Source organism: Anticarsia gemmatalis, chromosome 21 (genome assembly GCF_050436995.1).
Source record: "Anticarsia gemmatalis isolate Benzon Research Colony breed Stoneville strain chromosome 21, ilAntGemm2 primary, whole genome shotgun sequence".
NCBI lineage: Eukaryota > Metazoa > Arthropoda > Insecta > Lepidoptera > Erebidae > Anticarsia > Anticarsia gemmatalis.
The window spans coordinates 10,818,529-10,844,286 of record NC_134765.1 but is presented as its reverse complement, the minus strand read 5'-3'; the positions used below and the strand labels follow the sequence as shown (position 1 = coordinate 10,844,286).

General features: G+C 34.1%; 1 protein-coding gene across 8 annotated transcripts in view; it reads left to right on the top strand.

The window, feature by feature from the left end:
- The window catches only part of Dys (Dystrophin), a 595,099-nt gene that overhangs the window by 511,337 nt on the left and 58,004 nt on the right, over positions 1–25,758 (top strand). For all 8 annotated transcript variants that reach the window (XM_076128368.1, XM_076128365.1, XM_076128371.1 and 5 more), the window contains 2 exons: positions 1,525–1,648; positions 7,920–8,086. In XM_076128368.1, the coding sequence (XP_075984483.1) occupies positions 1,525–1,648; positions 7,920–8,086 (291 nt within the window). The remainder of the gene's footprint in view (positions 1–1,524; positions 1,649–7,919; positions 8,087–25,758) is intronic.

Genomic DNA, 25,758 nt, shown 5'->3' with positions numbered 1-25,758 from the left:
GTAGGATTCTACATTATGTAGAAATTGTAATCCCAAAATCGTCTGGTTTATCTATACTTCTATACTAATATTATAAAGCTGAAGAGTTTGTTTGTTTGTTTGTTTGTTTGAACGCGCTAATCTCAGGAACTACTGGTCCGATTTGAAAAAATCTTTTAGTGTTAGATAGTCCATTTATCGAGGAAGGTTATAGGCTATATATCATCACGCTACTACCAATAGGAGCAGAGTACGGGTGAAAAATGTTACAAAAACGGGGACAATTTTGACCCATTCTCTCTTATGTGACGCAAGCGAAGTTGCGCGGGTCAGCTAGTGTTAGATAAGACAGATAACTCTGTTTTCCACAGCTGTGCAACATAAGTGTGACTTTGTGAAATGGTTACTCGGATAAGTTTTGACTGTTTCATGTTGCAAATTGTCAACCAACAACACTTGCTCACTAGAAAAGGTTATTCAGTTTTCATTTTAGACATTCCAGATTAACTTTGCAACTGTTTTATGGAGAAACTAAATTAATAACCCGCTCTTTTTTACCAGTAAATACCATTCTTTCTTAATCCTAATTAATAATGTCTCTTCCTTAATACCATTTCGTATAGCCATCATATTATTATCTCGAGACTTCTCTAAAAAAATGAGGCCCACTTTGGCACACAAAGTTTTTTTATTTATCCAGTATTTGCCTTAGAAAATGCATCAATTAAATTAACGTACGAAAAGATTGACAAAGAAAATTTTCACCTTCATTAAGTACTATTGAATCAACATCAGCGCAAATTTCAATCAAGTCCCCAAAAGTCACAGATTACGGTCACATAAAGGTTAAATAATTAGTTGCCACAAATCCGCAACGTGTGTCAGTTAAATCGAGCTCGTGTTGCCGCCATATTGGTGGGACGTGTGTGAAATACCCGCGTTGGAATGTTAACGCGCCTGTTTGCCTTGCATTTAGGTTTTACTATTAGTGATTGATATTTAGTGGAATTTATCCGATTAGGCTGATTTAGTGGTAATTAGTAGTCCATTGTTGATTTGAATAAACTTACCGTAAGTTTATTATTCTGATTTTTAATTTACCCACCTTTTGAAGATTGTCTTTTGATTTCTTAGTCTTGTTTGCCGTTTCGTATAAAATACATTCATACATCAACTTAATTTCCTTAAGATACTTTAAACTGGGCAAAATATCGACTAACACTGCTAGTTTTTATCGTCAAGATATTATACCCAAAACAACAGATTTTTATTTATCCAAAACTTTCTTTTTTCCTATATGTTTTATCACTTTGAAATAGATGTACCGATCATTCAAATGCTGTGAAAAGATTTCTCGATTGATTTTTCAGTCAGTCAATGGAAGTGGTCGTTAGTGTTATTACTAGATTTAGACGTTTGTTTAGTGCTAGTTTTGTTTCAAAATTCTTGATGTTTCTATTCGAAATCTAGTGTAAACTATACTATATACACTTATTGTGTGTATAATTACGGAACAGTTATTTCACCTATATTTTCTGATTCCAGGATGACCACCGCGCGTTCAGGAGACAGCTGGAGGACAAGCGGCCGGTGGTTGAGAGCAACCTGCTCAGCGGCAGACAGTACATCGCCAATGAACCACCGCTCTCTGACACCAGCGATACTGAAGGTTAGTAAGAAGATTAATTGATGATGTTTGCATATTTTGTGAACCCACTTTGAGTACAAAGTGGTTGAGTTAGCTGGAAAATTAAAAAATATGTTTTAGAACTCTCGAATCAACGGTGGATGCAATTAGATCGAAACGTTGGGCAAACAAATAAGGTATCCTAACCTTTAAATCACTTTTAAGACTCGTTACATTATATAATAATATTAAGTTTTAAAATATGCTCGAAATATAGATGAAAAAAAATTTTGACGAGTTTTAAAACAGTTTTCAAAGTTAAATCCAAATGTTAAGTTTTATCCCGAATTCCTGTGATCGTTATTTAGTTATTTAATTTAACATTAAATAAAAGAGTAGAAGAACACCGCAGGCAAAGTTTTTTTAATAGTATGACAGTTGGAACATGACAACTAAATATTAGACTTGTGTTACGTTACTTGGTCTTAATAGTCATAAAATCTAGCCTAACCTAAAAACAAAACTACATACATATATAAAATCACGCCTCCTTTCAATAGGGGCAGGCAGAGAGATCCTACATAAACAAATATAAACTATTTTATCAATATCTAACGTCAAATTGATATCTACCTGACGGCAAGTTATCATGCAAATATGGTTTCAAACAATCAAAGTGTGATTGACCGGCGATGCGCATCACTGCACCGTGACGACCTCGTAACGGGGCCGTGACGGGGCCGTGACGGGGCCGTGACGGGGCCGTGACGGGGCCGTGACGGGGCCGTGACGGCTCCGTGTCGTGGTCGTGACGTGTTGACGGTGGACTGAATATTGATGTTTTGATGTGAATGATCGACGTGTGAAGTGGGTGGATATTGGGCTAACTTGGGGTTTGCACTGAAAATGTTATGTTTTGAAGTATTTTGTAAAACGTAGACTGGAAAATACATAAAAATAAACTCTGATTCGCAAAAAAGTCTAGGTAACTCCTTTTTGATTATTTCGGTGAATCCATCTATGCGTTGCGTTTCTTAAAATGACTGTTAATTGAAATGAGATGTACTTGTGCGGTATTTTTACATGCATAATTGAACTTTTTTTTGCTAGAAATGCTATTTATTCTGGTCCAAAATATTTGTTATTTTGAACGTTTCTAATTCAAATTGTTCTTCCTCGTTCTTTTTCTGATTTCAAATATGTTCTACAAACACCTTAAATGGTGAAAAGGTTTGATATGTTACTCATTTTACGAGCGAATACGTTAACATCTGAAAAAGTTGTGCTTAGGTATTTAACTTTAAACACACAGCAGTCTAACCTACATTGAAAAACACATTTAACTAAAGCACCTAGTTTCAATGTACCACTCAACTTCAAACCGAACGCTCCAAAAGTCTATCTTAAACACGAAACAACAAACAACACTCAGAATCACTCGTTCAACTCAAATCGGCTCACAAAAGCACACTAGGAACAAAGCGGTGAACGAATGAAATGACTGAATGAATGGATGAACGAGTGAACGCAATTAGAATCGTACCGGCTCGCTAATTGCAAATTCCGTACGGCAGGCGAGCTCAATCAATATAGTTTGCATTCACTAGGTGATAGCAATCGGCTTGCCAATCTATAGAGATTGATTGATGAATGAATGATTGTTTTTAAGCGGCCAGTGGAGGGTTAAGTGCGTTTTGATTATTTGCTGGGTTACCGTTTAGTGTGGCTCTCATGTTAAATGATGATGTAAATCATAAAGTGTCCGTGTATCAGGAAATGCTTGGTCAATTTTGATAATGTTGCTATGCTAATGTTTTGATTTTCATATCAAATTTGTTTGTTAGTTTCATGAGATATTAGGTTAGCTTATAATACTAGTTATCGCTTGCTGAAGTTTTTGAAAAGAAAAGTTAATCGACATTTCAAAAGTTTAAGCCGAACTTTTTCTAAGCTTTCGTGTTAAGCACAAAAATTTGAATATTTATGGTGGTTAACGCTATAAACTGGCTTATTTGACAGGCTCTTACACTACTATCCAATTTATTAATAATTTTTTGTTTTTTTTTTATGTTTGGTCTCTGTCATGTATTGGGAAAAAACGTGATTTAATGTTTGTATTGAATTTTTTTTTAGGTCCAGTCCATGACTTTTTAAGCTACTTTTAGATCCTTAAAATAAAAACTAATAGTGGCTTATAACTCTAGTCTTTGCTGTGCACAAACTGAGCATAAAGAGCGTCATCAACTGCCTTTGCCCAATCCGGGAATCGAGTTCATAACCCAATTGCATCTGAAGTTAGTTAATCAAGATTCTCCGAAGCAATTAACATCATATATCAAGTATCATAGGTCATATATACACATTTAGTGTCTGTGTGTCCGTCTGTCCGCGTCCCACAGTGCTTGCACACGACGCCTCGGGGAAATCGATTCGAACCTGAGACTACACGGTGATATGATTGCATCGAGACGTTGTGTTATTGCGTTAATTTGTTATCGTTTGTGTTGTGTTTAATTACAACTGTTTTTGCATGAAAAAAAAATAAGCAATATAACAGTGACAGCTAAATTTAAGCAATTACATAGCATGCTAGTGGGTTTAAACCTATGACAACATACCAATGACTTTTCAAAGTTATAAAATTGTAAACGAATATAAATAAAATCATCGCGATGAATAGCACGCCTAAAATCTCATTAGAAGGCCTTTGATGGGGCTTAAAGACTGTTGTCTTAATTGAAAACAACCGGGACCTCGTGCACGCCAGACGCCCAGCTAAAATACCCGGTCACACACGGTATATGCGGTCACCTATCTATAAAATGAGCGCGCAAACGGTTGCTTAACGCACATATCGTTTACAAACCGGTGAGCGCAACTGGCTAGGGGCGCCTCTAAAGCCGGTAAACATCTCCGGTAGGATCTGCTTTACTCCGGCTTGTTGCTATATTCAGAGACACATAGTCAAATGGCCCTTACAGTCAAGCCATCAGTTATAATGTAAGTTGGCAAGTGACGTTCATTGGCAGCCGGCGTGTGCACAGATGAAGGGATTAGACGACTGTCACGGGCTTAGCCTTAACACTTGAGTAATACGAGCCAAATTGTATTGTTGTCATTACTGGATATTACTAGGTTATAAATTTGTCGGAACATACTCGAAAATTAGGTAGAAATCCTTATTTTGAAAGTTCAAGCTTAAACTTTCCCCTTATTGGGCATTGCTAAAACGTTGAATTATTTATATTAACATAAGTACCTTCTTGTCTGTCGCATTGGGTTAAGCCTGTAATAATAGATTTACTATGATATATAAATAAATAAACGAATTGACAAAAATATTATATCTTTTTGTTGAGGTTTTCCTTTTCCGGAAAGAACAAATTCGTTACAGTTTTTAGTATATTAAGCCAACACTAGTCGTTTATAACACTAATTCAATAACACTTTTTGAATGACTATTTCCACTTTAACAACGTTTATAATTTGATAGGTTTTATCTTGAACTGAAACATCTCAATATTTCACAACTTATATTTCTAATATCTGAAAAACTATTCGTATTACCCACGAAATCAGAGCTATATCGATAAAGTAGTCCGCGGGTAACGGCCATTGGTCGGCTCGTAAATTTGAAAATGGAAGCTCGACGGACCAATGGGGTGAGCGATTTGAAATACGTCAGCGCTCTTCGCCGGGTACCGTCATTTATATCCTAGAGTTAAAATCTTGAAGGCATTTTTGTGGTACGTGTGAATGATTGTTGTATATCTTTTAAATAGAAAGTATATTTATGTTTCCAGTTTGTGTAGTTTTTGTATCTTGCCAATTAAAAGCTAAACTACTTTAAAATAAAGAAACTAATATCATTATGTAAATTAAAGCCTGTTAAATGTACTCCACCGTCTGGCTTTGCCAATGCCTAGATTACCAAATGAAAATTAATAGATTTTCAAAACATGTTATTTTGTTTCATAGGCATATACTCGTATATTTATATATTGCTAGTAAATTAAAGTGGCAACATTACAATGCTTTGTCAATACACATTTTATAAAGAACGGTCGACTTAAATACAAAATAAACGTACAAATCCGAAGCAAATCACAAGTCTCTTAAATAAATCCTCAGCACTTTCAGCAACAAAAAACCGAAACTCCAAATAAACCTACTTAGCATCCAATATATCGGGATTACAGCCAAGCAAAGCCGGTAACAAAAATTGTACTCGAAAATCCACGAAGAGAGGGCCCAACAAAACTAGTGATGTGCCAAAAAATCGACTAAAAATCGTAAGTCGATTGGCGGTAGTCAGTGTAGTGAAATATCGAGTGGAAAAAGCCGGGGGGAAGCCGATTTGATGACGTGTATTTTTCTACGGCTTTCCCCTGTTTTTGTATTTGTTTGTGATTGTTGTTTTTAAAGCGGCTTTTTTATTGAAAAGATTTTGTGAAGAGTTTTATCTATAAATAAAATGGAATTTAATGATACAATTATTTGCTTACTATTTTTTGTTCTCAATACATTGCTGAATAGTTTTTATTCATGATTAACTTTTACTATATTCTAACGTAATGTTAGCTAAAAATAGTAGCTTGAAACTTAATTAAAAAAATATCGATCAACAAGAACCTCTTTTCGTGTACAAATTCCAACTCTTAGCGAACTCAATACAACTTAACTTAATACAACCTCAATAATATGCGACATTGCAATACACAAGCTGACGGATAAAATTAACAGTCAAGTCCATTTCTTTTATACAAAATCGAGTTCAGCAATGCCCTAACATTTTCCATTTCCTCCCACCATCAACAACAGTCGCGGAACTACATTAAAACAGAAATAAATCTAAATAATATTACACAAGAACTATTCAGTATAACGCTGGAAATACTCTAAAAGAATTACTGAACCGCTACAGGGGAGAAATGTTGCAAGTTGGAAAAAATTGAAATATTCGGTCGACAGCGTCGCGGACGGGTGGCTCGTTTAGATTTGTGCGACAGTTACAAGGCGAGTGGACTTGACTACTGGCGGGATAATTTTATGAAATTGAAAGGAGTCTTTTGTTAGCTTCTAAAGTTTTTTTGTAGTCTTAGAATATTGCGTTATTACACTGCATAGTATCTACTTACCTGTAACCGGCTGCAAATAATATATCCAAAAGCCTGTTAGGCTATTGCACTTGTGTTGGCAAACTACTTAACAAATTTTGATGCAATTTAGGATGACGAAAATTGCTAAAAAATGTGACTTACATTTACATTTAGGCACATTTATTACACTTCTTAACTCTTAAACTCTACTCATATTAAAGACTTACCAAACGAAACATTTCGAAATATTTTATCTAAAAAGTTATCTTAAAAAAACCTTAAAAATGAATAAAACAATTTCAATAACTCAACTTACGCACAAACTATTCCAGTATGTTTCGCACATTGAACGGTAGATGGCGTTGTACGGTAACGATGTAATTATTAAATCCCGCCTCTTTCATCTGGCGCTTGTTTCGCTCCAAATGCTCGCTGAGCACTGAAAGATACGCCAACCGTTTTACTGCACACAAATTATGGGTTTATATTTTATAGAAATATGTTTTTTTATTCATATTTATTCTAGTTTTAGTTTTTTCGAAGTACCCTACTTCGTGTATGATTTTAGTGGAAGTTAGAAATAGTGAAAATTGCATTTATGCGTAACTTGATCGAAGTTTTAAGCAATAATTATGGTACTGTAATCTTTAAAATGTTCAACTTTTGTGTCTCTTAGTATTATGTGTACAGGCCACGATAGTTTTAAAACGTTAAGAAAAGTGTATTGTTTTCTTAGTAAGGAGTTGGAGACTACGTCATTTTGTTTTACAAAACTGTGTATTCGGTTTTACCAAAACAAGATCTTATTTATCTGGAATATTTTGAGGTAAATTTTTCAAAGTAAGTAGAACATTTTAAAACTAATAATAATTGCAAAGTTGAAATCTTAGTTTATTAGATTTGAAGTTGCTAATTTCACGAACTTCGCTAATAGAACTGGTCACTAATAGAACTGGAGAAATAGCAACCATTGTATTGCAAGCAGGAAAACTAATACCCACTCCCATCTTAATTTCTAAAGTCCCTGATTTTATACCCTGAAAAAATATAATACATCTATTTTATGTATTTAGAAGTATATATATAAGTATTTAGTATATTTATCAGTTATTTGGTTACCATAGTACAAGTTCTGCTTAGTTTGGAATTAAATGACCGTGTGTAAGTTGTCTGATAATATTTATATAGCTAATAACCTATTATTTTGTCCCCAGCGAGTCGAGACAACGAAGGCGACTCCCGCGGCTACCGTTCGGCGGAGGAGCAGGCTCGCGAGCTGGCCAGGTCCATCAGACGCGAGGTGGCCAAGCTGGCTGACAAGTGGAACTCCCTCGTGGACCGCAGCGACGCCTGGGGACGGTGTCTTGATGATGCTGTACAGGTACGTCTTATAAACCTTTGTTTTTATTATTTTAGTGCGTATGATGAGAAAACTGTGTGTATTTGGCACTTGGTTTGGTTGATAGAGTATCGTAATAGAAGAGAATATCGAGTGTCAAGTAAAGATATTGGACCAATTAAAGACAGATGGTATGAGAGACATGGTTGTAATCAAGGACAATAAAAGAGCTTGTTGCATTTAATGTGTTTTAGGTATCAGACAATTGCAATTAAATCATTAGTTTTATAACTTTTAACACAAATTTTATAAAATAAATTGTATAGCATCTAGGTAATGAAAAACAGAAATGCAGTAAAATAATGAATAATAATAATGGTAATAATAAATAAATTTAACCCATTGCTGTCCCACTGCTGGGCAAGGGTCTCCTCCCGTAATGAGGGAGGGGTTAGGCATTGAGTCCACCACGCTGGCCAAGTGCGGGTTGGGGACTTTGCATGCCCTCAATAAATGTATTATACATAATAATTATGGTAGTACACATTTTAATTAACTCAGGCAAATTTTCAAACGAACGCAACATAGAGCTTTTATCTCTCACCCCATCTATGATTTCAACCGCGCAACACTTCCACAAAATCGAAAGCTTCACTTCTCACATTAACTCTTAACCTGAACAACAGATGGCGTTTTACACAATATTCACACATGAATGCAGATCTCATTGAACGATCTTATTCAATCAGCTGTTAAGCCGGACATCCTGTTTGATGTATAGATGTATTATAATATATTGTAATATTATGTTTATGAGAACATTTGTATGCTTGAACACGTCTGTAGTTTACTTTGTTTGGTTTGTTAGAAACTGACAGATCTGTGCCGAGGTCTATATTTAACGCGCCTACAGATGCTTTTATAACATACTTGGTCACAAACAGTGATTTGATAAACACAGTTATTGATACAGATAAAGATTTTCTTTTCTTAGTCTAGCTTAGTGTTTTTTTAATTATTAACAACAGATTTTTACTGGTTCTACAGAGTATATTTTTAGGAATTAATTTAGTTACTTTGACACTGTCTTTATTAAAACTAATTAGTACTTTAGTAATGTTTTAATTACTATTCTTTCTCAAATTAAAAGCTTGTTTTCGAATAATTATCGCTGGATATTAAATACCATTCATAGTAATTAGGTGTCGAATAAAAATTATTAAAGATTAGGTTATCTTCTTTACAATATGCAATAGGCTCGCCCCCTATTTCAAATTGTTTAAATGTGTATTTCATGCACCTCTGCCTACACCATCGGATACAACAGGCGTACATATTTATGATATAGTTTCTTACTTCACATCTTAACGCAACAGACAAACATCAATATGTATAGTAATAGTTTAAAGTTAGTTACCAGTTGCGCTCACCGGTCGGTAAACGATCTGTGGGTTAAGCAACCGTCGGCGCGGTCATTCTATAGATGAGTGACCGCATAGTGGTATTTGAACTGAGCGTCTCCGTGCTTCGAAGGGCACGTAAAAAGTCGGTCCTGGTAGTTGTCAATTAAGATAACAGTCGTTAAGCCATATCAAAGGTCTCTTGGGCAACTTGAGCAACTTACACTAGGTTGACCGCCAGCCATACGATAGATACATAGATAGACAGTATATAGTCTCATATAAGTATCGTATATACATAGTTCTACAGTGACTCAGTTTATATACAATATACATTATACAGTATGTATAAAAGCACAACAATGACAAGTAACTGGGCGGCGGATCGCGGCGCGCCTCGCATACCGACGGCTCAATCAACTATTGAACGAACTATGTTCACTGGATGAGCTTCAAACATACTTCTTATGAACGCAAATGGTTTATGTTGAGGAATAGTTTGTTTGGAAATGTGCGAATACTTTTGTGTTTGGAAAGAAATGCTTGTGATGCGTATGTGGTTGAATCTAGGCGTAATTCCTGTTAGAACTATCTTAGTTTCTCCCCGCGAATATGTTCGTGTGGAAAGATATCTAGAGAATAAAAATATCTTGTTAGTTAGTCGAGTTTTTAAATGTGTTCAATTTTATCAGAATCTACTATGTTGTAGTTTGTTGCATGAAATAAATGCAATCTCCCATACAATCAAAAAAGCACGCGCATTTATAATATCAGTAGCTATTGAAAAAGGTTAAAATAGCTATAACATAGATTTTTTGTGATCACGTGAATAAAGTTTTAAGTGTATACTTAGTGAATTTTTGTACAGAACACAATTGCAAAGAAGTTACAAAGAATCTTAACTCTACCTATCGAAAAGACTATCCTTTAATTTGGTTACTACAACCACGCTCAGCTTTCTTTCACCACATCTATTGGCTGTACATCTGTGAGTCTCGTGAGAGGTGTGGTCGATGCGTTAATTGTCATCAGTCGGCGATGCACTGAGGACCCGCCTCGCTAAGTGCTCACAACACAAATGTGAACATACTGTATATTGTCACTATCTTGTGCAATCATCTACAATCTAGATAGCTGTTTTATATACCATTGTAACGTATCGTTTGATCTTTTAAAAAGACAACTCCCGCACTATGTATTTATTGCTCTTGTGTTGCTGGGACTTTTACAAATATACAGACAACGGACAAAAAGTACAACCAGACCCGAAACAATTATTTGTGGATAACAATTAATTGTCCCGTGTGGGAATCGAACCCATGACCTCCCGACGCAGTGGTAGCAGTAGCCTGTTATTCGATGGTGTATGCAGAGGTAAAAATACAACCACATTTCAACAATTAGTTACATCGCGCTTGTTATATCCGAAGGTAAAGGCAGAGGTAAAAATACATTCACGCTTTGCCATTTACAATGTAATAGGGGGCCAGTCTGTTGCCATTTATCAGGCAAGTTGTATACGGGTTACTATTGCTTGTGAATAGTATAATAAGAAGTAGAAAAGACCAATAGTACTATATTATCCGATCCTAGAATCAAAACTTTTTCTCCACCTATTGCCATATCTCAGACACGTTACACCGGACTATTAAAAATATATTATAAATGAACAAAATCCATTAACAATTTAGCTCTAGCTCGGGAATCGAACTAGACTAGACTACTGCTTGCGATCAGCAGTGCAGCAGCAGGGACACCCACAAACCGATATACCATTTCGTATCAAAACTTCAATTGAATTATAGTCCTAACAATATAACTAACTGCCAAATATCTATCTCCAAAATACAATATAAACTATAAACTAAATACATACAAACATAGATCTGTACGTTTGTCCACAACTCGCTAGCGTCCGGCGTCGGCGTAATTAAAATAGTTTCAGTGATTTATCACCGCCCGGCGTCGAACCCTGCACTCCGCAATGATGGTACCACACATTCTATGTATATCGATGTGGTTTGCAATTCTATTGAATTGGCAGACATTTTGGTTTTCAGTACTAGAATTGTCTTTTTCATTTGGAAGTCTGGCAACCAGTCTTACTGAAGAGTATCGTGTTATAAAAGTAACTGGGTTGTGGAGATCCAATATGTAGTAGCTCCATGTAAAATACTGGTATTCAGCGTCATCCGGTGAGACTGGAAGCCGATTCCAACATAGTTGGAAGAATATAGAATATAGAATAGAATTTGTTCCTTGATGGCTAATATATTATTATACTAGCTGACCCGCACAACTTAGCTTGCGTCATTTAAGATAATCATAATTTTCCCCGTTTTTGTAACATTTTTCACTGTTACTCTGCTCCTATTGGTCGTAGCGTGATGATATATAGCCTATAGCCTTCCTCAATAAATGTTCTATCTAACACTGAAAGAATTTTTCAAATCGGACCAGTAGTTCCCGAGAATAGCGCGTTCAAACAAACAAACAAACAAACTCTTCAACTTTATAATATTAGTATAGATTAAATAAAAACTTATCTTCAAAATTACCGATAAACTCTACATCTCTACACGTAGCAGGGAGAGTATGAAACAATACGCTGTGTCGATCTGCATCGCTTTTGTGCGAGTGCAGCCGCGTGACGGCAGTTACTCAGTTCAACCGACTCTACGACGCTACCTAGAGCTGTGCTAATCTGTACTGCCAGAGTTATGTAGAGTGCTTTATGATTTAGAAGGACTTATGTTGTTTTAAGGCAGTATTTTGTCACTTATGTCTTTATATGACGTTTGAGGCTTATTGGTTAAAATGGTTACAACGCTAAAAAGGTCGTGGGTTCAGTTTTCTTTCTAGTTATTTAATAAGTCAAGTTTGGTGGTGCTCTTTGTCCGTAGTTTGTATGTTTATAAAAGTCTCTATAAGATAAAATGGTATTAGTGCAACATTTATGATAAATAAAGGTATGTCAAAACCCGTTTTGACTTTTAAAATCACTAACTCATACACCTATTTCAATTTGAATCTAAATTCCCATTTTCCCCGAAATGAATTAGTTACCAAAATGCCAATAACCTAGCATTTCCCCATAATATTTCTTACATGGAAATAACACTAAATAAATATAACAAAAGTACACTCAAAAGAAACTCATTCATAACGAAACTAACACTACAATCGCCAAAATCCCTTCGCAACTGCACAGTATTTTACCGAACAGTGCACAGTGCACAGTATACAGTGCTCAGTATACAGTGCTCAGTACTAATCCCTGTATATCGGGTTGCTTAGCATTTTGTCGATAACAATGCATCGTGGTTCGTTATCGACGTCGTTATGCGACCACTTGCGATGAGTGCTAGAGGTGGGAGGGTATCGATGTTTTGAAATGATATCTTGGTAGGTTGAATATTTAGCTTAGGTTATAGCAAAGGTTTGTTTTATTTGTGTTATGGCATTTTACTTAGCCTTTTTATGTTCTAATAGTAGATATGTCGAAAGAAGACATTATAAAAGGACGAGGTGTGTTTTCTTTCGCAATAATGGTTAGGTATTGAGTCGTCTCATGATATTATGTTTCGGTAAACATCGTTTATAAGACAAACTGTAAAGGTAATTAAAGATATGCAGGAAAAAATATTAACAAGTAGACTATTTAATGCCTAGATAGGGATAATTAAACGGACACAATAGCTAAATGAAATATCTTGAAAACAATATTAATTCTAAAAGACACTTAGTGTAAATATTTTATCATTGAATCCTTTTTAAACATACAAAATAAACACGTAAATGTAGTCTTTCCTGCAACAACATAACCAGAGCGTAACCCTTTAATACCTTCACACCACCAAAACTATCGATATCGATAAATATAATTAAAACAGTAACAGCTCTACATAAAAGATTCGCATAGAGCCGAGCTCGTTAGCACTGCGATCGGTTCAATCCGTTACAAATTGACATATTTTTTTTGTTTTTACCAACTGCTCTGTATAATATACCCACGATAGAATATCCTGAAAACTCTCTATTTTATTATATCATACAAAACTTAAAAGAAAAGGCTATGAGAATATTAATTAATAGCCCTTACTCTCGTAGATCGAATATGAATTATGACGTCATTTGACAACACTGCTGTCAACACACTGTCTTTTGATAGATTTCCTTTAAATGTCAGAATGTCTCTTAAATCTATTCTCAGAAAAATGTAAATTCCGGTTAAGAAAGCTTACCAGCTAATTATTGTAAAATCAATTTCCTTACTTTGGACTAACATATAATAAGTAGTTTAAAAGATTACACACAAAAATCTAGTTTATTTATCAACAGTATAAACAGTTCCCGAAAAATCACACCACATGAAAAAACCGTCTCATTCACCAAATATTTGTCCAGTCCGAGTTTTATTCGAACATACAGCCGATGCTACATCGACAAACACATCGGCGCGTGAATGTCCAGCATTATAAATTCAATTCTACACTATCTGTGGTCCGTTCCCGCCATATTTCATTCTCTTGACGTTTACTTTTATTTGTGAAAAATTGTATTTTTCTACGATATACTGTGGTCGAATAAAAATGTTGAACGGTTTACTGTTTTTATTTACTTAAAGTACTGTGTGTAGTTGTTTTTTATAAGCTTTTTGTGTTTTTATTGCTTCGTATTAATTAATACGGGTTCTATTGTTTAGTTTAGGTTTTTGCTTCGTTCATACGTTTTCTATCGGAACCGTAATAAGTAACATTTCAGAGCAGCTGATTTTAATTGACAATTTACTTGTTTACTACGTACTTAACGTCATTCTACACTTACTAAGGAATTAAGAATCCTTGCCAATGATACCTACTATAAAAATATAACCAGCGTTCATTATTTTCAGTTGTCCTCTACCATTTGGTTACGTCCACCACCCCATTTCGTTGCTACTCAGAACCAGATTTTACTGCAAAATTTTACTTTGGTGATAATATTTATTTATTATACCATCACCTGTTATAGTTTGCTCCAGATCTTGGACCACCCATTCCCACGATAGAGCTTCAATCTAGAGCAACAACACTTATCAATCTCAAACAATTTTCCCATACATTAATTTACTCTCATCTTCATAGTACATGAAGCCTGTCGTTACATACACATAGCCACATAGGCACAGCTCTTAATGTATGCAAGCTCACGGCGTGCCATCGTACGCAGATTGCGAACGCCATGAGATGAATTAAAACCGGACATGATATTGTTCCAAGGTTTTTGTTCAAAGGATGTCTGAGACCTACCTTCCTTCTTAGCCCTTTACTAAGAGTTTCTTCCTTCTAGGTAGAAGGGATATAAGTATGGTTGATAACACTTCAGTTTCTTTTAATTTATTATGTCCCTATAGTTGACTAGTAGTGGATGTCCCTGGCATTAGGTCCGTCTTGTACATTGTGAGCTTTTTTATAATTAAGAATTAAAAAGTCAGTATGCATTGTTTATATACAAAATTGTTAAGAAATTATACGCTTATTTTACATAGAGATTAGGCTTACCAGAAAGGCATACGTGTACCTAAATACACTGACTTTTGTGAGATGATGAGTTGATCTCTTACTAAATACATAATAATATAACTTGTCGCGAAATACTGCACTAACATTTTGAAGTACTTTCATACATACACCCTATTATAGCATTTTTTTTATCAATAGTTAACACTAAATAACACTATTTCACTTTAGGGCTAACTCCAACATCACAATAATCGTCTTAACCCTTCAATTAACCTCCAAAAGACCACAAACGAACCACAGAACATATTAATCCTTAACTAACAAAGATAAACCGGGATATTCTCAAAATATGGTCACACTACACAATCCAGGCTAAATTCACAGGGCGTGACTGCGCAAAGGAATTTTTCGGACACACGTATACAGGGTGTTGTGGAAAAATATTTTAATTGATATACAGCGTGTTTGACGTGTGCCTGTGTTACTGCTGATACGGTTTATGATGACGGTTTTTTTGTAAGGAATTTTAGCAGTTTTTGTAAAAAAAATGCGATGTGAAGGTTTTTTTTGTGTAATTCTATGTTAATATTGGAGGTTTTTTGTGAGTGTTGAAAATTTATTTTTTTACGCTCTAAGGGTTACTTTTTAAGCATAAGTTCGATTTATTTTACCATCTTATGAACAAACTCTGAACTACAATTATTATGGTAAAACAAAATTGAAAAAAAAAGATTATCTAAATTTAATTTAAGTTATAGTGTAGTTAGATATTATATTCATAAAACACAAGTACAAGAATAAATAATGTATAATAAAATACGGGAATTAACGCGAACACGCATTTTACCTTAAAATGCCTAACGTTTCGGCGCAGGTTGCACTCGCCGTGGTCCCAGGCAGACTGACCTGACTGACTGACCACGGCGAAACGTTAGGCATTTTAAGGTAAAATGCGTGTTCGCGTTAATTCCCGTATTTTATTATACATTAAACATGCAACGCGAGAGTTTAAAAGAATAAATAATTAGACGGCAACATTACTTTTTTTTTTTCATGATGCTAATTATTTGAAATAAAAGTTTCATTACTATTTTAAATACAATAAATAGTACATTTATAAAGAGCAATAAATAGTAAATAATACAGAGAATTTCTCTTCACACCAAATGAAATAAACAACCCGTTAACGATAATTTAATAAACATTGTACTAACCCTAAACTTGTTAAAACCAAAAACAAATATGACTCAATATTTGTGGTTTACCGACTGCATTTATAACGTGGCTGAAATTAATTATTTTTACAGTACTTACTACTGAAAAATCAACCCTATACCTTCGTATTAAGGTTTAAATTCATTTGTTAGAATGACAAAATACTTTTTCAGTGTATTTCTCTGCTGAAACGTTATTAAAATAAATCGTTGTGCGGTTGTGTCCTTTATGTTGTATTTTTGACCAGAAATACTGAGTTTTGGTAGGTTTTTTTTATTGCATATGATATTTTACACATTATTGTGTGAAGTTGCGAGTGTAAAACTTGCATTTGTAAAAAACTTAATGTTAAAATTCATGTGAAATTTATTGATAATCTGAAAAACTACTGAAATTTAATCCAGTAAGAGTGAAGTTCTTTCAATACAGGAAAATGCAAGACTGAAAAACTGGCATTGGCATTTTAATAATGTCATAAAAATAACTAATTGTTTGCGCAAAATAAATATACAAGCACAAAAAATACTTAGTGTTATATGTATATTTCAGATAGACTGATAATTTACTAAACTAATAATTTTTATATGACAAAGAATATTAAGATATTTTTGCCATAATTTAAGTAGTTAAGCTGCGTATTGCAAAATAGTAAAATCAGCTTTCTGATTTCCATAGACAGGTACTTATTTACTATCTCAAAAGACAAAATAATTACCAGTTTAAACGCTAATTATCAACAAAATAACTATAAAATAACTGTAAGACATTCTACAAGACAGTTAGAACATAAATATTTAGTTTATTAGCCTGTTAACTGTACTAGACAAATAAATAGCTCCTATGTAACGGTTATAAGAAATAATCAGTCTTATATAGCTGTTTAACAATCAACTGATTGCTATATTAATGAGCTATAATTAAAATTATATCTTTAATTATAACTATAGGAAGTAGTTTATAAATGCTTAAAGTATCAAGTGTGGTTGGTAACACTATATAAATAAATAAATAAATATTATTGGACAACTCACACACGGTCATTTGATTCCAAACTAAGCAGAGCTTGTACTATGGTAACCAAATAACTGTTAACATACTTATATACTTCTAAATACATACTTATATAGATACATTAACATCCATATTCTTTAACATACGTAATATCACGCTTGTTATACCTGAAGGCTTTTCACCATTTTTAATTTCATAATATTGAGCACACAACCAATATTCGGGCTAATAGCACTTTGTCCTACCGGGATTAGATACCGAGACCAGCAGTCATATACACTGCCGCGCAGACAACTTAGGCAGTCAATGAAATATTAAGTTCTAGTTTTATTCTTTCTGGAAAATGAGCTCGTCAGATGGATATTTGATTGCTTTTTTCATGTTAATATTGTCTGTCACGTTATCTACCAAATAGATTTTCTGACACTTATTCAAAAGCTATGAAAACAATACAGAAATTTCAACAGTAATCCAACAAAGTCTCTAAAACTTGAACTATTGGAAACTGACGTCAAGTGCTTGAAAACATTTCACTTTATACAACTAGCTATAAAACTGTTGAGAAACAATGTAAACGCTATCCAGTTTATACCCATAGTCTATTAAGAGTAGGTTTTCAATCGAGCGCGACTCTCGGTGCTCTACCAAGCGGTGTCGTCGTAAAATATTATAGTTTTAAGTTTATTATAACCATATATCGTACAATGTAGGTACTATTTTGCATAGTTATTTTGTTGCATTCACCTGTCGGTTAAGTATTAGGAAATACATTTTAGCTGCCAGTCCTTGAAGACAACTTAATTAACCGAGTGGTATTTCAGCTGAAAATCGTCCTGCAATTGCGATGGATCTAGGTGTTGTCAATTAAAAAATAAATATTAGGTCGGGGAAAAAGTCTTTTCGCATTATAGTATGTATGAACTTGTAATAAAATCTCTTTGGCTTTAAGAATCACAAATGAGTACACGGTTCATTAGGTCTCTTTCAGTGAGCTCGTGAGGTACCCAAATATCCAGCTTTTTTGTGTAGAGAAAAGATTTTATTAGCAGTTCATACATAGGTACTAAGTGCGAAAAGACTTTATCCCCGACCTAATATTTACCTCTATTAAAAATCGTATTACAGTAGTATTTTTAAAGAAATATGTCATAAAAACATACATCAATAAGTGCACCGAAATTCCTTCAAGTACAATGTATCGCTGCACTCAATGAGTGGTGTTAAATTGGCGCGATACATTGCAATGCGCGCGCCGCAAGTGACAGCTATACGAGGGCGGCGGCTGCGCGTGCGCATGCGTGCCGCGCGTGCTTGCAACCATCACTGATTATGACACGTATGCAGACGTTGAAAGCTTTGTTAAGTATTTAAGATTTTTACATTAGAATATAATGAAATATAACTGCACGTTTGGCGCAGTGGTTAAAGTGGTCACCTCGCCGCAATAACCGTAGCGCCGCGTGTGGCGGGTTCGAATCCCACCCGGGACAAATATTTGTGTGATGAGCACGAGTATTTGTTCTGAGCCTAGATGTTAATTTATCTATATAAGTATGTATTTAGAAGTATATAAGTATGTTTATCAGTTGTCTGGTTACCATAGTACAAGCTCTGCTTAGTTTGGAATCAGATGACCTTGTGTGAGTTGTCCAAAAATATTTATTTATTTATTTTATTTTTATTTTTTATTTTATAATTCATTACTAAATAGTCAAATAATATTTCAACATAGATTCACTACCATTACACATATTAGGTACATTGCATTTAAGTCTATATCTTGCAAGTCAGTTGGTCTAGTTACTGTATAGTTTAGTACATTCCTGTACTATTATAATTATTCCTTTTTATATTTGGGAGAATTATTTTATAAAAGTTTCCTATTTAATTGCCTTTAACTGACGATATTATAAGCTAGTGAGAAGACAGAATTGGCTTTACCCGATCTTGAAAAAGAACTCAGGAATATTTCAATTCTATGAGAGCATCAGTTAAAATAATAATATTTCAAGTTAAGTTTTTGAAACTAATGATATCTCTAAGCCATATTTAGTATAGGTACTAGGATTTTACGCAAACAAAATACTATTATTTAAAAAAAAAACCTTATTTAATCATGAATGTTAGTTTCTACCTCTGGTTATTTGCTTTTAGAAAAAAAAGATGATATCGATTTAAATACAATCATCTAGCTTTTCATCACAGTATCCAAATAAAACGATAACCAAGTTTCAACTAACAAGCTCAGTGTGCAACAGCCGTCTTATTAAGATGTATGGTTTACAGCATCAACAATGTAACTCACACAATGTAACAAAGAACTGCGGTTTACAACCTATAACGCTATAAACTGAAGTGCTGCAAATCTGAATACGTTGTAAATTGTGGTCGTTTCTCAAACGAGAGTACGATTCTGTTTTGATTGATTTTTATTTACTGGATCTTTGGGTGGGTAGAGTATACGACTGCTGATTATAAGGTCTCGCGAGTCCCGGGTCAGGCAAAGTCTATAGGCTCTCAAGGAGTACCGTGGCGCATTGGTTAATGTTGCCACTCCACTACCATTCCGGCGAGAGGTCGTGGGTCTGATTCGATATCTTGATTTTGATGTTCACTTAAATATGTATGATTGCATGGCCTTAATAACGTAATTTTTGTTTTGTTTTCAGGTAAGCTAATATTTCTACAAGTCTCAAATCTCTCTATAAATAATCAGCGTGATAGGTAAGTATATAAGATAAGACAGACCTTTGGATTCACACACTCGTACATCTAAATAAGCCATTGTGGTAGGTAACCGTGATAGCCATTATATACTGTTTTTTTTTCTTTTGTAATTTCGATTTATAAAATGATTATTAGACAAAAACAACTATTAGTATTTGAACTCAACGGAAACACGATACTTGTGACGTCATATTACCAGTATGCTAAAAGCATTTTTACATTAAAAGAGTAGCTGATTTGATTTGAAGGTAAGTAGCGCATCGGCCCTTTGAACTATAAACTCATACTCTCTCTAACCTAGCTCTCAAACTGTCATGAGGTGTGCACCCATCAGCCATGACACCATGCACTAAGCCAGCCATCAGTTACCACTAATAACCTTCTACATTTGTATGTTAATCGCCGCACAGTGGGCCACTACGCCCGCCGCCTGGACAACGGCCAAAATGGAAATTGCAAATTTTTTGCTCCGAGCTTTGAATTGACAATGCATGGTTTTGTGATTAGAATTGTGTTTCAGTATTCGGGTGTGTTTTGTACAGTTTCTTTATAGTATGAATGTTAGATTTTGAACTGAATAAGCAAGGAAATAGGGCAAGAGTAAGCTATTAAAAGTTCGTTTGATATGTTTGGGAGATTGTAGATTTGTTTAGCGATTTGGACGTAAAAGGAAATCTTGACGAGTAAATGTTTATAATTCATATGCCCGTTATAGATGTGATGATAATTTCTTAGAAAAACTTTAAAGCAACCTGAATTAGTTCACTTCTGATCAGTTCTAAGACTGCGGTTTATATTATACAATACTACATAATTATTATCAAAAATGTTGATATGATTTAGTTTTTATAAACTGGCAATAGCTATGAATTAAAATAAAATAAATATTTGTGTTATCCACAGATACCTTCTTTCAAATTTTGTTTAACTTAACATTTTTATACTTGTAAAAGTATAACCCGAGAATATATATTCTTAGTGCAAAATTAGTTTTTTTATAAAAAGCAAATACCTGATATTTTAAATTTTTTGTTGTCTGCCTACCCCTATAAAAAATTTTACATTTAAAAAATACGCAAACATAACTCACCTTCAACTATACAAACACTTTTTTTGTCCAGTTAACTTAAAACTCGGCCCACTGTCCATCAGACAGTACTAATTAGTAGGCAACATACGCAACACCCGTTGGTCGTTGACACAGCCGAGTTATTTGATCAACAAGCCGTAATTACATTATACTAATTATATTGGTTAGGCGGGACCGCGGGAAATTGACTAGCAATTTGTTTTTGGCGCCGGCATTTTAGGATGTATGAGAAAATTATGGAGATTTATGTATACATTCAATAAGCTATTGAATATTATTTAGTACTTTCTTACAAGTCTTTATTTCTTCTTCTTTATTTCGTCTTCTTTCTTACAAGACTTTTTTTGCCATTATCGTACAACTGATAGGCTAACCCCCGGTTTCTGAATACATTTAGCGGTAGTTTACCTGTTCAATAGCTTTAAACTCATATAAAAAACGGTATTGAATAGATAAACTACCGCTAAATGTATTCAGAAACCGGGGGTTAGCCTATCAGTGGTACGATAATGGCTAAAAAAGCAGAGAAGACTAATTATTAGTTTTACAAGAATTTACATAATATTTTCTTATAATTCTGTAAAAAAAAATCTTTCAGTTGTTTTCTACGGTGTTGTTACAACTCTCTAGCCCTTTGGTTATTGTTTTTCTACAAAAATGACATTTTCGATTTAAAAACGATCACCCTTTGGCTTTTCATATCGATAAAATAAGGGAGTGAGAGTTCAAAAACATATCTATGTCTATTTAAAAGTTGTTTGAAATAAAACCCCTCTCGGTTTCTAAGAAAATAACAATTGAAAAACCAATTTCGATTATCCCCAAAAATATAATTTCATATGACCGGAACAGGTCTCATCCCTTTTTCAAATACCCAAATCACATATAAAAAAAAACCCGGGCAAATATTTACAAAATCCAATTTTGTCCGGTTGTCGGTGTGTTTGGTTAACTGTGCGGTGTCATCAGTCGGTGGAGCGGCCTTAAGGGCCGGTTGCCATGGCAACGTGTGCATAATTAACCGCCCCCCGGGTACGCCCGGGTATGCTGTATCATTTTATGCTGATTAATTGAAGTTGCGCTGTTTTCGTCTGATGGCTTTGCAGACAATTTTGTGTATGAATAAAATTAGTTATGCGTTTACTTTTTAGTATAGATTGTAATAGAATAGATATAAAAGCTGTATTGTGATTTACAGACCTAAAAATGAGGCTATTTAATTATAATTTGAAAATACCTCTTATTTCGTAAACATGTGACGTGAATTTCATATCGTCTTAGGTATTGTTTTATGTATTTTTATAACATTATTTCCCTGATAATTCTCTCAAAAGCATTTGATGTGTGAGTTATATCGACTATATTACTATAAGTATTTGTAAAAATGGCACTGGTTTCAGTCCTCTACTTGGTTAATAATATGGAAAAGTCCCGCATTAAGTATGATTTAATCGTGGTTTAAAATTATCAATATGCAAAGTTGAAATAAAAACCATTCTGTAGTTTCTGAGAAAAAGAGTAACAAATATGCATAAATAAATAAAACCTATTGCATTTATAATATTGACATTTCTATGTCAAATTGAATCTAACAATAGCACAATAAAACACCGGATGACGTGTAATTAAACGTAAGCGACTATTGTGCGACTGCGACGCGACAAAACGCAACGTTTAATGCAATTGCGACACCCGCGCTGCAATTATATCCGCTCCACTAATTTGTTGTTACTTAAAAGTTTCATCGCTTATGTTACATCCTTATTGTATCAACGGAAATGTTTCGTGATTAATGGTGTGAAAAGTTGGCCTTAAAACGTACACTTTTTATAAGTTTGAGTCCCGGGTGGGGCAAAGTGTTGCTTATGGTTGCTATTATTTTTTGTTAAAACATTCTTAATACTAGCCCAGTGTTTAGTAACGGCCTGGTACAATAATATGTCCATTAGGCTTGCTCCTATCATATGAGACTAACAATATGTACGGCAAAACCTAGACCTAGGCGTAACAGGCGTGAGACTATAAATGTATTAAATGGCTTATATTATACGAAGAATATTTGTAATTTCCCGCTTATAATAAAATCTTTAGGTAGCTATAAAAATATGGCACGTAATTTCAGTTCAGTTTCACCTCTAAGTCAAAATACTAATTGATCCTAAATAACATCATATAATATTACACACAATGTTAGTTATCGTACTCCTCCGAAACGGCTTGACCAATTCTCATGAAATTTTGTGAGCATTTTGAGTAGGCCTAAGAATCGGCCAACATATTCTATTTTTCATACCCCTAAGTGAGACAATTCTTTTTTTATTTATATAACAAAACGTTTGTCGGGTCAGCTAGTTTTTCTATAAAAACTGCAAATGTTGGTCATTTCTAACTGTCCAATCATGAAACCGCACAAACAGGCGAGTCGAACCTAGTTAATCATGATCGCAATCACTCAGTCGGTATCGGCAATTATTTGTCATGCATTGTTCCGTCGCTCTTCACACGAGATAACGGCGGGTTCACACGAGGATAGTTGCTCGACTAGCTAGTGGCATTTATAGACTAGGAGTAAACGCTGTTGTTTTATTAATTTGCTAAAAATGTGGTAACAAATTGATGATAATAATTATAATGTAAATAGTGCTCACATTTTTTCCATACTAATAGCATGTGTGTTAGTTTCTAGTTAATAAAATAATCGGTTGTAAGTCAACCTAGCGTCAATGGTTTTTACCATCCGAAAACTTTTTTAGTTTCTATTTAACGCCCAAAAAAGCTGATACTCATGTTTACTTTTTTGTTCCACGGGACATAATTTTTTACATGACGTTATTTTATCCAAATCGATCCAGCTATTTGCTATTTTTACAAAAGTTCTGTACCTTTTACTTTGATAACTTAATAAATAAACATGTTTTATTTGTAATATTAACTACCAATTAATGTTATTTACGTTTCCTTGCCTGTCATTTCTTATATAAGATAAGTACTAGGAAGTAAAATAAATGCGGAATTGATCATTTATTAGAAAAATGTCTTAGACGTTAATTATATCTCTTTATACAAATACTCTTCATTCTAGTATGTAAAAGAAATCTACATATGTCATTTTATCTAATAGTATTAATGACTTCAATTTAAAAATAGACTTGCACGTAATTTTAGGCGCCCATAGCCTGTTCCTTTCATCGGTCAGTAAACTATCTGTGGGTTAAGCAACCCTTGGCGCGGTTATTCTATAGATGGGTGACTGCATTGTGGTATTTGAGCTGGGTGTCTCCGTGCTTCGGAGGGTACGTAAAAAGTCGGTCCCGGTTGTTGTCTACTAAGATAACAGGCGTTAAGCCATGTCAAAGGCCTCTCAGGCGGCTTGAACAACTTTAACACTAAGTTGACCACTATCCATGCGACAAACAAACGAATCGTAATTTTATCATTTTAAATTCATAAAATGTATGTGGTGTTACGGATAGTTATACTAAATTGATGGGATTAAAATATCACTGAGCAAATTCAGTAAATCAAAACATCGTATCTAATATTAATGTTATCAATTAAATTGCTGTACATTTGATAGTTGAGTTAAGCCGATTACAATCAACACGCCACAAAGCGCCCGTAGTTCAGTTAGTTTACAATACTACTAATAACAGTATATTCTCTATTTCAATTATTCTGCTTATTGTTTAACCAATCATCTTTACGTCACAGTAACTTTTATCGGTGAAAATGTTTTTTTTTAATCAACTAACCCCTGAATTTTTTTCAGCAATATAAAGCTTTATTATAACGATTTTAAACTCTCGCAACTATTATACATAATATTATAATGCAACGGGTCTTAAACGCGATTGAAAATTTATGTATTATGACCTTTATTTTTCTAATAATTTAAGTTTTGATCGGTCATATTAGTTTCTTTCCTGTAGTTTGATGTTAGAAAGAATAATTCCATTATTTTCAATCAGGAAATAGCATATCAAAAGCATTGGGTAGTTCTTCAGAAGAACCGGTTCAAACCATACAAAACCTCGTAAGCATTTGCAAGATTGTAGACGATATCTCAAAAAATAAACATATTTACACTAATTACTGTTTACTATCCCCGTGTGAACAAACCTTTAGCACCGCAATTAATTACCACACCGCATGTGTGTACTCCTAATTAAAAGTTAAACCGATAGCTTTAAATATACGAATAAATTAAATAAGTTAATTGATAGCGAATATATTTATACCTAACGACATTTTGATGTACATTAGGATAAGTTATCGACTACAGATTGCAGTGGACGGTATTGTAATTATTGACATTCATACAAGAAACTAGCCTTTTTCGGTAGATTCGCCTACTTGTATTTCTTCGGAAAAAGACCATTTGTTAGGATGTTTTACACTACTACTTTACAACTAAACAGTTGAACCAGTCAGGGGTCAAACATAGGTTAGTTTATTTTCAAAAATCAATCTCTAACCGGGGGTAAACTCTTTATTTTTGTCCAAAATACGAAAAATGTGGGTGATGTCCACAAGCAAGTTTTATTAAATTAAAAGAAGTAATTTTGTACCGAGAGCGATACATACAAAGTTACTTTTTATGTTTATTTTATTTTACTCGCCTATGCTTACTATCCCCGTATGCACAAACCATTATCGCCACCGCTATTAATGAGCACACCACACACCTCTAATTAAACATATATCTATAATACAATATAATTGATATTACTTTGTACTGGATGCTGGGATATCATGATAAGGTATTGA